Genomic DNA, 13,090 nt, shown 5'->3' with positions numbered 1-13,090 from the left:
CCAAGAGTTTGCAAAAGAACTTTCATTGCCACATCTTCATTGTTTATCTTCCTCCCCTCCTACTTCTTCATCTTCCGACTCTGTTGCTACCTGCATCATCTTGGTGCTGCTGCTGCCATGGTTGTTGCCATAGCCTTCTCATGAGATTTATTGAATGAAAATGTAATGCTAAAAAGCACTATTGCGAAACAAAAAATTGATGCTGATGCTCCTCCCCTTGAAATGAGCTTTCTAATCTAAGGCAGCGCTACAGGCTGATCTTGAAATGCAGGTGCAGCAATTGAAATAAGCAAGTATAGCAACACTAGCTTCGCGGGGGCAGGGGGGAAGAGGGGGGGGGGGGGACATAGGAAGCAAGGGGCTGATTGTGCTTGACAGCATCAGATGACTTTGCTACTTATCTACTCTTCAACTCCCCCCTTACCAATAACTGCTCTTCAACATGAATTACTGGTGCTAGCAAGTGGCAACCATACCCCTTTCCTGAAGGCCCCCAATGCCAGAAAAGTGACCATCCAATTTTAGTTGCCACTAAAAGCACCCGCCAAAATGAGCCTAGTTTCTATTGCACACTTTGCACATTACAAGCACCGAATCAGCATGAGATCACAAGCGCAGCTTCTATATGCTAGACTCTGCGTGATGAGGGTACAGGATGCTCATATGTGTACACGGTAACGACAATGCGTTTGGAAAATAGCACTTAAAGAGTATTATGCAGTGTGCATCCTATAATGGACTAATCCTGTTACACAGGTCTCTTAAGATTCTCTGGACTTACCTCGGCTGGTAGGTACAATGTGCCCACATGGCACATCTACATCCATATGTGCGTGTGGCTCACAGAAGTAGCCTTTGTTTCCAAGTTGCGTATAAATGTAAGCTGGTGTTTAAGGATGGAAACTACAGGTTCCTCTGTCAAGAGAGCAAGAGAATAATTATTGAGCCTTTTATCCGTGAGATTTCTCTTACAACTGAGCAATGCAAATATGGCACGGGGAAACTGCTAGTCCAGAACATAGCGACATGATTTTGGTTCTTAGCCAGTAACACTCAAGCTTTATTCGACTTGAAGAATCAGATTTGCTAGACTAGGCTCTCATACCTTTTACAGATTGCTGGTCTTATGTTCATGAGAGCCCCTCACTGATTGGATATGGGTATTTTTGACGGACTATATGAAGACTATTTGCATGTTTTTGTGGAGCTTCTATACCATATACACATTGTAAGATTAGGAAAGTTTGTGCATCTGTAGGCAGTTTGTGCATGAGGATGATGCTGTAAACATTGTGATTTATATACAGGATTGCACCAGAGGATGACGTTTAGCATTCCACTATCAGTTCAGATGAACGTTTATTGTTCGCAACCCTTAATCTGTTATGAGGTGAGGAATCGGTATCGTAGATGGGGACAATACCATGCATCCACTTGCAGGCTCCTACCTCCTTCAAAGTCCAGGCTCAGAGGGCTGCGCACCAGAGCTGTCAATCTACAAGCCATTTTATTGCAGAATTTTAGCTGCAATTGCACGATGATTGACACCTCAGCACATGTAATGCAATTCGTCAGTAGCCAATCATTGGCGTCCAACTCAGCAGACAAATCGTACTTGGCATGTGTCATCTGCCTGTCTGTGCAGCTGTGTTGCCCCCCTCCCCTGGACATTTGACAGCCGGGAATGGTCCCCTATTGACCATTCCCTGTTTTCAGCACTCCCGCCAATGGCTCCTGACATCCACCGGTCGCCCTGAAAACAGGGAATGGTCAGCAGGGGACCATTCCCTACACCTTCCCACCACTCATTGGTGGTTTGTGTACTCTTTATCTTTCTTTAGATATTGCGTATGTTTTCATAATAAGATACTTTTCTAAATAGAAAAAGAACATAGACCTGCTAGAGATACTAAACACCTCAAATAAGAAACTGATCAGAAGAACTTAAAAGTGATTCGGTGTTTCCCACACAAGATGTTAAAAGAAAATCGACAAAGCTCCCTTCTTTGCGTCCCTTTCCATAAAAAAGGTAGTCTCCCTCTCTCCCAATATGTCAACAATCATCCTCCATATCGTCCAGGGGGTGCTCAGATGGCACTACTGTCCACCTGTGTGGCTCTTCCCTCCTCCCATCTCTTGATTTAGCCTCATTGTATATATGCTGTTTTTTTCATTGGGAGAGTCTCCCCATCATGCTTGTTGTAGCCCTCTCTCGCAGAGGTGGATGTAACCCTATGGGCAGTTTTCATTAACTAATAGAAGGATCTATTTCTCGGAAAAAAAATAATAATAATAATGAAAATGTATTTGATGTTTTCACCTATGTAGCCTGCATATGTGGCAATTTGTGTATCAGCCTTTGCTATACCGAAGTCTCTAACCTGTAGAAGACATGATCATAATCAAATACAAAATAAACAGTCCTAGCTCTGCTTTCAGCCTCAAATTTCAGATACTGACCATAAAATAGATGAATGGAAATATCGATGAGATTGGCAATGCTGTACATAACAAAGAATGGTTACAATACACAGCTTGTTGAAAGATAAAGAGACAGAGTTGGAAAGCTTACCAATAGGAAAAAGTTAAAAAGAGCCTTCGCAAATGCCTTAGACACTTTACAATAATTATTAAATTGAAGTCATCAATATAATGAACTGATCACACTGTAAATGCATAATAATCTCAAAGGAAGATAACTAGGTCAAGAAGTCATTCAAAATCATCAAGCATAATTCAATCAGTCCTTGTCCATAAACAAGTTTACAATTGTGCCCTTGATTAGGCTGGGAGATTAAGCTGTAAACCACCACAAGGGAGTCTTAAACGCTTTGATGCATCAAAGCTTTGAGATTTGATGCATCAAACTGGGAATGAGAACAACTGTAGATTTCATCATTGAGCGGTCATAAACAATGCCCCGCAAAAACATGTCCAAGTGAAACCGGCCCGTAGGGCGGTAGGGGTTGGCTTTCCCCTGAAATTCTTAGCTTTAGACACACACACACAGAGCACTTTGCAAAGAGAACTTGCGACGGGAATTAACACTTGAATACACACACGGCTCGGAAGCTAGAATTCCCCGAGCAAACGCCGACAACCTGTAGGCCCCAAAATTGGCGCCCCTTCCGGTATTTCTTTATTTTTTAGGAGGGTAAATTACAAGGTAAGGTCCTGGGAATCCTTCATGTGTATCCACCTAGATACCATTTGATTTGGCCAAATTTCGGCAACATAACAATCCCAAAACTTGCGCGAAACCAATTCCCTTGCTGGAACTCACTTGCGCCGGCGTATACCCTCTGATTCCTGCCCAAAAACAGTAAATTCAGCACGCTCTATTTACTAGTTTTTGCCTTGTTTTCAGCCCCAAACAGTCCCCTAACTGTCCTCTGCCAGTGGGGCATGATTCCCAAAGGTTCTGGCGTCCGTATGGCTGAAAAACAGTAAAATTACAGCGCATACACAGCGCTGATTTTGCACCTGTACGGTGAGGTTATGACCCTCACCAGTGCCTGCTTTGGAGCAGCACCTAGCTACCCCTGTTCCTGCTCAAGGAGGCTCTTGCCTCAGCACAAAAGCATGAACCCACACAACTGTACATCAGTCAAATGAGTAGCCCTCTTGTGGGGCATCACATAACTGCACGTAGGGGAGAGAGAGAGCGGTGTGTAGTGTGCAGGGCATCACTCCTAGCACCACACTGTACATGAGAGGGAAAGGAAGCACTCCATAGCTCTTAACCTGTGCCAGATTGCATAATGAGGCCTTCCCAGCTTAAAAATTCAACGCCCATTTTTCTAGAAGAGGCAAGTGCATGAAAATGTGACACTTGGCGCATTTACAAGCATTTTCCCGTTTCGGGTTCGCCGCTTAAAAATATCCCAACCGACGCGTCAGTTGACTTCGCGGCAGAGTTATAAAATGTTCCCCTAGTCATACCGGAGGTAATGACGCGAACACATTTCACGGCCCAAAATAGCAGTTCCCTAAATTTTAGGAGATGCTTCCGTTGGGCTCCCACTGGTCTTCTGACCATCTATCCTCATTGGGACCGCATCCAAAAGTGCAATGTGGCCCAACTGTCGGATACTTTTTGTTGGTAGTCCCACCTTGACTTTACGCCTTAATTGAGTTCACTTCCTAGTATCCACCAACTTGCTAAGTGCGACGGGGGAACCTATATGAAAAAACTTGCTCAGGTACCAGGATCATCAAGTTCCTCAACTTCTGGCTGATCCTCATCTGGCATATCTTCTGGCACATCACCCACGAAGGGTCTTAGAAGGCTCACGTGAAACGCATTATGAATCTTCCATGCATCACGCAATTTCAACCTGTAAGCCACATCGCTGATCTTGTCAAGCACTTGGAAAGGCCCATAGTAACGCATGCTGAGCTTAGGAAACAGCCGTTCTTTGCCCTTCATCTTCTTTAACCTTGCCTTTTCGAACCTTAACAGAACCGAATCACAAGGTGATAATAGCAATTCACGACGGTGACGATCAGCAGCCTTTTTCTGCTTTGCCTGAGTCTTCTCCAAGGCAACTTTAATCTTCTTATACATCTCATCCATGTTCTCAACATATCGATCTGCCTCAAAGATCTTGTCCTTTGTATGCAAAATGGGAGGAACCTTTTTGCCGCCTTCAACAATCTCAAAAGGTGCTTTGCCAGTAGACGAATGCACCGTATTATTGTACGCATACTCAAGCATAGGCAAATACTGTTCCCACTTGCCCTTATTATCGGACACATAGCATTTCAGCAGATTTAAGACAGTAGAATTAGCCTCTTCTAACTGTCCATCAGTTGTGGATGAAACGAAGACGAAAACTTGAGCGTAGTGCCCATGTTCTCAAACAATCCTCTCCAGAACAAACTGGTCATATGCGAGGATCACGATCATTCATTGATAATCAATTGTGGCATACCATGGTACTTAAATACATTGTACATGAACAAGTGTGCCATCTGGTCAGATTTTATCTTCTTCTTAACAGGGATAAAATGGGCCTGTTTGCTGAACCTGCAGCTAATGGTCCATATACCATCACTCCCTATTGGCGTCCTTGGAAGATCAAAGATAAAGTCCATAGCAATGCTTTCCCATGGCTTATCCAAAATCGGCAGTGGTTGTAACAACCCTGGTGCCTTTTGCCTGTCAAACTTGACCTTTTGGCAAACTATGCATGCTCGCACAAAGGCATCCACATCTCTCCTCAAGGTAGGCCAATAGAAGAATGTCTCTACCGCTTTAACTGTTGCATCAATGCCACGATGCCCTGCATACAGTGGGACATGACTCTCTTCCATGACCTTATGTCGCAGTGGCCTAGTGACACAAAGTCTGCCATGCATCATCATAAAACCATCTCTGAGGAGGTAGTGCTCGTGATGTTGCCCCTCTTGTAACTGTTCAAAGATCCTTGCAAAATCTTCATCAGCAATATACTGTTCCTTCATGTCATCTAACTCATGATGATAAGGAATTGACACAGCTGAAATTTGTGGCTTTCTTGATAACGCATCAGCCACAACATTCTTCTTGCCTTCCACATGCATAATCTGGAAGTGGAACATGGAAAGAATGTTTGCCCATCGCATATGCTTTTCGAATAACTTTGACTGTGTCAAGAAGTATCGCAAGGTATGATGATCTGTTTGGACAACAAAATCAGCACCTGAGAGGTAGTGCTTCCAGCTAGAAAGCGCATGAATCACGGCCAAGAGCTCTTTCTCATAGACTTGCATACTCCTCTCTGGCCCTTGCAAAATTCGGCTTTCATAAGCTACTACCCGTCCATCTTGCATTAGCACTGCTCCGATGCTACTGCCACACGCATCACACTGGACCACAAATGACTTCTTGAGATCTGGCAAAACAATAACTGGATCTGAAGTCAACTTTCCCTTTAAGAGACTAAAAGCTGAAATCTCTTTTTGGGTCCATCTGAAGGTGACCTCTTTCTTTTGCAATGCGTGAAGAGGCGATGCTATCTCTGCAAAATTTCTGATAAACCTTCTATAGTAGGAACACAATCCCAAGAAGCTTTTGACATCGTGCACAGTCTTCAAGTCTGGCCATGTCTTGATAGCTTCGACCTTTGCGAGATCCATTCTAACACCATCCTTTGAGACTATGTGGCCCAGAAAGTGGATCTCTTCGAGGAAGAATTCACTTTTCTTAGGATTGACAAGTAACCTGTGACTACGCAGCTCTTCGAACACAATGGTCAAGTGACGCCTATGCTCCTCTTCATTCTTCGAATACACTATCATGTCATCGAAGAACGTTCCAACAAACTGTTGATGCGAGCGGAAAATCCGGTCCATCATTCTGTTGAACGTGGCAGGAGCATTTGTTAGCCCAAACGACATCACTAGAAACTGATAAAGACCAAATGTCGTTCTAAATGCAGTCTTGTGCACATCCTCTGGCCTTAATACGAATCCGATGGTACCCACTCTTAAGGTCTATCCTATTGAAAATTGCAGCACCCTCTAAACGATCGAGAATATCATCAATGCGAGGAATAGGAAACCTATTCTTGATGGTATTCTTATTCAACGCACGGTAATTAATACACATGGACCATGAGCCATCCTTCTTCTGCACTAGGAGCATTGGGGAGCAAAAGGGTGAAGAACTAGGCTGAATCAGCCCCTTCTCTAATAACTCCTCAACCTGACCCATAATCTCTTTCTGCTGCGCCGCACTAACCCTGTAGGGAGGTCTATTTGGTGGGCTACACCCTGGTACCAAATCTATCCGATGGTCCTCGGGTCTCTCTGGCGGCAATTGCGACGGTAATGAATCGGAAAAACAGTCACTAAACTTTTGCAAAAATGCCGACCTTTCTTTATCTAACATAGATAAATTTGACTGACCACTATCTGAGACATCACGTGCAAAAATCAAGTACACCGAAAGATGATTCTTTATTACAGAAGTGATAGCACAAGCAGATACAATAGGGACTGACTCTCCTTTAAGCTTTACATCCAAGATGTGAGTTTTGCCCTTATGCTGTACAGTGATCTTTTTGTTGTAGGCATCCAAGACTCCATGCACTCGGAACATCCACGGGATCCCCAACAAGGCGTCACAACCTTTCAGCGACATGATGTAAAACTCTTCTGTGTCCACATACGACTGAATATGCAGACGCAGTTTTCCAATGATGGGAGTAACACACTCTGAGTGGCCAGGACATGCCAACCCTGCCTCTGTTGTGTACCCCATCTCTTCAGCTCTGATGCCCAGCTTCATAGCTAACTTTGGTGAGATAAAGTTGGCTTTGGCACCTGGATCAAAGAAGATGAGTGCCGTCTGATCCCTAACTTTACCCCATGCCCTGCATAACTCACTAGCATCTGTGCTGGGCCTGTCACCCACCATGTCTGGCACTAAACCTGTCGTGGGTTTTGGCTTCTTGCCTTTCTGGTCTTCTTTATCCTCTGAGTCAGCTGGCCTTTTCCTTTGTGGACAATTGATAGAAAAGTGACCAGGCTACTCGCATATAAAGCATTTGTTCTCAGCCATTAGGACCTTCTTTTCCTTGAGCAACTTGCGCACAAAAGGCTTCCTTTTCTGTTTCTTTGCCTGCGCTCCAGAAGTCCCGGCTGAATCCTTGTCTTTAGTGGCCTTTTCTGACCCCTGTGACGCATCAGGAGCCGTTTTCACAAAGGGCTTCTTCGCTGAATTTTTCTTTTGCTGCCCTCCTTTGTAACTGCTCGGAAATCCACTATCCTCTCCTTTCAACAAGGCAAGACCAGTGTTTGCAACTTCCATAAGCTGAGTAAGGGTAGCCACTCTGTTCTTTGTACAGTAATCGCGAAGCCCTTTAGGCAGCCCACAACAGTACTTCTCTATCTGCTTTGTCAATGGCACAAATCTGTAGGAGGTCACTGAGAGTAACGCTTTACAAAACCTCCTATTGTACTCCAGCAAGCTCTTGCACGAAGCTGAAGTAACCTGGTGCCAATCTGTCAAGACGTCGGCTTCAAATTCATTTGATAGCCAAGCAGATGCAAACATTTGCTTGAAGTAAACCCAAGTGGCGGGTGCCTGTCCTTGCATTAACAATGTCGTCCACCATGTAAGCGCATTGTCCTTTAAGAAAGTGGCAGCTTTCCTGACCTTCGAGGCCTCTGTAAAATTCCCTCCCGCATAAGCTATATCAAACTGCTAGAGGAAAGTAAGGGCCTTTGTTTTATCCTCGAAACCACTGAAGGTACTGAACTTTACTGCTACACCACCTTCTTTGTAAGCCTTCGGCTTCTCTAGTGCCCCCAAATTGTCATACGGAATGGTCTGCAACATGGACACTGTAGTAGGCATGATCGGCACGCCTTGGCCATTCACATTTTGCGTCAGAGGTGCGATATCTGGCTGCTGTCCAGAAAAACCAGCCATGCCAAAATGACCCTGTGGCACCCCAAATTGGCCCTGGTTGCAGTGGAAACCTTGCTACATGCCTATACTACCATACATGGGGTTTGGCATGATGCCTTGCATACCCCCGAACACTGTTCCTGGCATGTACGGCTGACTTCCAAGCGCATAACCAGCCATACTTTGGAACACTGATCCACCCCCGAAATACCCAGGATGTATCGTGGGTGGTGGAAAAACTGAGTGCATAGCCTGGTATCCAGCTCCCTGTCCATTCAAGACAGCATGCTGGCTCTGAAAGGTGGCGGGCTGAACTTGCATACCCTGTGGAATAGGCGTTCTAGCCACCTGTTCAAGCACGGGAGGAACCTGCTTTGGAGCCCCCGCCACTGCAACATGCGAGTGTTCCCTTTCCTCCTGCGCCACATGAAGTACCTGGGCTTGAGCATCAACAAGCTCCGTACGCGGCGTAGGTTGCCTATTTTGCTGTTGCACTGGGGGCGCTTGCAAGAATTCCATAAACCTAGGATTCTGCACCAGCTGCAAAAGACATTCACCGCGGCAACTAACTGAGTTTTGAACGCATCATCCTCAAGTTGCCCTATCATAAAGCCCTGTACTACTGGAGGGACATTCACATTGACAGGAGGTATAGACTGATGTGGCCGTGAGCTCTCGCCAATCTCAAAAACCATAGGAATCTCCTGCTTGTCCTTTGAAGAGGAACCCTCTTCCATAATTCCCTTCCCCTTGTCGGCCATAGTGTAATCCCCGCGTTCCTGCACTCTGTGTCTTTACCCTAAACAATCCAGGCTCACTCTTTAAGGAAAAAGTGATTGATGTCCCGGCGACGGAACCATGAAACCGGCCCGTAGGGCCGTAGGCGTCGGCTTTCACCCGAAATTCTTAGCTTTAGACACACATACAAAGCACTTTGCAAAGAGAACCTGCGACGGGAATTAACACTTGAATACACACACGGCTCGGAAGCTAGAATTCCCCGAGCATACGCCGACAACCTGTAGGCCCCAAAATTGGCGCCCCTTTCGGTATTTCTTTATTCTTTAGGAGGGTAAATTACAAGGTAAGGTCCTGGGAATCCTTCACGTGTATCCACCTAGATACCATTTGATTTGGCCAAATTTCGGCAACATAACAAGACCAAAACTTGCGCGAAACCAATTCCCCTGCTGGAACTCACTTGCGTTGGCGTATACCCTCTGATTCCTGCCCAAAAACAGTAAATTCAGCACGCTGTATTTACTGGTTTTTGCCCTGTTTTCGCCCCAAACAGTCCCCTAACTGTCCTCTGCCAGTGGGGCACGATTCCCAAAGGTTCTGGCGTCCGTATGGCTGAAAAACAGTAAAATTACAGCGCATACACAACGCTGATTTTGCACCTGTACGGTGAGGTTATGACCCTCACCAGTGCCTGCTTTGGAGCAGCAACTAGCTACCCCTGTTCCTGCTCAAGGAGGCTCTTGCCTCAGCACAAAAGCATGAACCCACACAACTGTACATCAGTCAAATGAGTAGCCCTCTTGTGGGGCATCACATAACTGCACGTAGGGGAGAGAGAGAGCGGTGTGTAGTGTGTAGGGCATCACCCCTAGCACCACACGGTACATGAGAGGGAAAGGAAGCACTCCATAGCTCTTAACCTGTGCCAGATTGCATAATGAGGCCTTCCCAGCTTAAAAATTCAACGCCCATTTTTCTAGAAGAGGCAAGTGCATGAAAATGTGACACTTGGCGCATTTACAAGCATTTTCCCGTTTCGGGTTCGCCGCTTAAAAATATCCCAACCGACGCATCAGTTGACTTCGCGGCAGAGTTATAAAATGTTCCCCTAGTCATATCGGAGATAATGACGCGAACACATTTCACGGCCCAAAATAGCAGTTCCCTAAATTTTAGGAGATGCTTCCGTTGGGCTCCCACTGGTCTTCTGACCATCTATCCTCATTGGGACCGCATCCAAAAGTGCAATGTGGCCCAACTGTCGGATACTTTTTGTTGGTAGTCCCACCTTGACTTTACGCCTTAATTGAGTTCGCTTCCTAGTATCCACCAACTTGCTAAGTGCCACGGGGGAACCTATATGATCTTGCTCTGAGCCTAGACATCCTCTTACCATACGAATTCCAGTGCCGACCACTTCCCGTCTGCGTGTGAATCTACCGTTCACATTGGCCATACAATGTCCGACCGTTTGCTACTTCAAAAAGAGGGTCTCAAAACAAATAAAATAAACCCCATTGGAAAGAAACCAACAACCAAGGTTAGCAGTAGCCACATCCTTGTGACATGGTTAATAACTGCCACGTCCTCGTGACACCAAGCCCATTATGTTTTTCCTTTTTTGTTTTAAGTGTTTTGATAGACATAAAAACATTACACTACTAAACCTGCTTCCACACCAGTTGACATTGTGGTGCTGGCTGTACCTTAACACAAAACAATACGGCATCCTTGACCACAGACCCCAATCGTGGAAAAAATAAAGCATCAAATCTACAATCTTCTAGGGGAGCACTGCTTTCGCTACTATAATTGTCAAAATAAAGCTGGCTTGCACCATTGTTTGCACACAGGCGGCAAAGGACAGGATCAAATGATTTGACCCATTCGTGTGATCTCTTCCATTCATGGTCCGAGGTTACTAGAGGATGTACTCGGCTGTGAGGACACCAGCTTTTACACCAGACTGCTTGAACGTCACCTTGAGACATGGCCACTTTTTGAGGTAATGAGTCTGCCTTTTACAGACAGTGTCCATCACTGGGGGGGGGCAGCCACCTGATTAGACATGTGACAGGACTTACAGCTCTCAAAGAACCAGAAATTTTGTAGTGTCCGGCAATCAAAGACATCGCAACATTCTAAAAAAAGTTGAATAAAGGACAACAAGAAAGAGGGTAATCATTCGAACTGTGAACATCAAGACATAACTTTGTGTGTGTTACTTTTCAAGAGTTCAATGTGAGCACTTTTCATGACCCAAGCTGATAGAGCCAGCTGTTTTGGCCAAGGCCTGGTAGCCAACGACAAATTTTGCTTTTAAGTCAAAACCTTGCTGGATATATCAGTGCAACATTAATGGTTTGGACTGGCTTTAAATCTCTTAGAAACCTCACATCCAACGACGATTTTGCTTTAATTCAAAACCTTGCAGGATAAATCGGTGCAGCATTAATGGTTTGGACTGGCTTGTTTGATGTGTGCTGTATTTCTGTTTTATCTTTTTTCTGTGATGCAAGGCAAAAAAGAACGGACTCAATTGCACTACATGGTCTGTGATGCACAAAGCGCTTCTAAGTCAAGCACCATGGCTCATATGTCAGAGCTCGAGTCCACCAAAATATATGTCTCAATTCATTTAACATGAAAATGACTCGGCCAATGAAACAATCTCAGTCAAGTAATGCTTGTGTATATGTACTGAGCTACACCTTGAAGGTCCGCCCTTTTTTAATGGTGATAGATGTACAATATAAGGGTAGCACGGTCCTATCTATGGCACACACATTCAGTGGCCAACGAGTCAAAAATCTCAGCTTTTCATGGTAGATTTGAATGCTGTTTGGAGTCGACTTATTTGACTAAATAATAGAGAAGTCATCAATGCAAATTTTGCATTGCATGCTTGTGGGCATTTAGTGAGCGACCTCTAACAATATCCCACTTGAGCAGGAAGTATGCATGCATAGAAGAATGTACAAACGAAAGCAGGCAAGAAGCCTGTATATATAGCATAGAGCTTAAAGGAAAACTGACTATATAAGTGGTAGTCTAGTTATGACAAAACTGTAGAGAATCCAAAATGTTGTCATATGGTAGATTTACAAGCTGTATAATTCTTGTTCAATCAATCAAGAAGAATTTATCAATGCAAAGATCCATTCCTGACAAGCGAGAACAATGACGACGAGGAAGCTCTACACAATTAAGCTGGAATTGACAAAAGTAGCACGCAGGAAGACTACCGTTGCAAAGAACCATGAAAGCGATCAAGGCAAACTCCTTCTTGGGGGCACCTTTGGAAGCAGCCTTGCGGCGTTCGACCAAGCATCCGGAGCAGCCATCGAAGTAGGGCTTTTCCTGCAACAGAAGAGGGCGATAAGCTTCGTCACCGGCCATGGCAGCAGCTGCTTGACGGCTGAGCTTGGCGAGTGAGCTCTTGCCCCTTTCACCCTTTTAAACACGCGCAAATCGTGCCAATAAAAGCAGCGTAAAGCTCCAGCCTTGCGATGCAATCGCCATCTCGTGTACGTTACAGTGTTCGCCAACTTTTAATTGTCGGAAATTGGAATCCTTTTACAGCCTTGGTTTAGTATGCCTAGAACAGTAAAACAGTGAAACCCTCCTAATCGGCTGGTAAAATCCTGGTTAGATTTTGAGCTTGCCTTGAAGAAAACTACACAAAAAGCTTCAAATTTTGACTTGAAAACCGGGAGAATTTCAAGTTTGCCCTTATTTTCTTCGGTTAGGGAAAATGTATTTTTCTAACCCTACTTCAAACCCAGTGCTAGCCAAGTCGCACACAAGCGATTCGTGGTCTAGGCCTCTTCTTTCATTTGTTGTCCTGTCGGCTGTTAGCTACCTCTTTGTCCCGCAGCCTACCACTACCTCTTTGTGTTGCCTTTGCGAAAGGTTGCCTTTGCGAAAGGGGGTATCTTTGTAGATTCCCCC

The 13,090-nt window shown here is 45.0% G+C and overlaps 1 protein-coding gene across 2 annotated transcripts in view; it reads right to left on the bottom strand.

The window, feature by feature from the left end:
• Nucleotides 1–12,655, bottom strand: part of LOC147453599 (protein ZINC INDUCED FACILITATOR-LIKE 1-like) — a 132,175-nt gene extending 119,520 nt beyond the window's left edge. The window contains exons 1-3 of one of the 2 annotated variants that reach the window (XM_086515748.1): nt 12,385–12,653; nt 2,461–2,501; nt 2,321–2,381 (exon numbers count right to left, since the gene is read on the bottom strand). In XM_086515748.1, the coding sequence (XP_086371874.1) occupies nt 2,321–2,381; nt 2,461–2,501; nt 12,385–12,538 (256 nt within the window). In that variant the 5' untranslated portion in view covers nt 12,539–12,653. Of the gene's footprint in view, nt 1–2,320; nt 2,382–2,460; nt 2,502–12,384 lie in introns of both variants that reach the window. The other variant, XM_086515749.1, reaches the window with a different exon arrangement.
• Between the last annotated feature and the right edge of the window lie 435 nt (nt 12,656–13,090).

Source organism: Adiantum capillus-veneris, chromosome 7 (assembly GCF_014529385.1).
Source record: "Adiantum capillus-veneris isolate H3 chromosome 7, ASM1452938v2, whole genome shotgun sequence".
Taxonomy (NCBI): domain Eukaryota; kingdom Viridiplantae; phylum Streptophyta; class Polypodiopsida; order Polypodiales; family Pteridaceae; genus Adiantum; species Adiantum capillus-veneris.
This window is presented reverse-complemented; position numbering and strand designations above follow the sequence as displayed.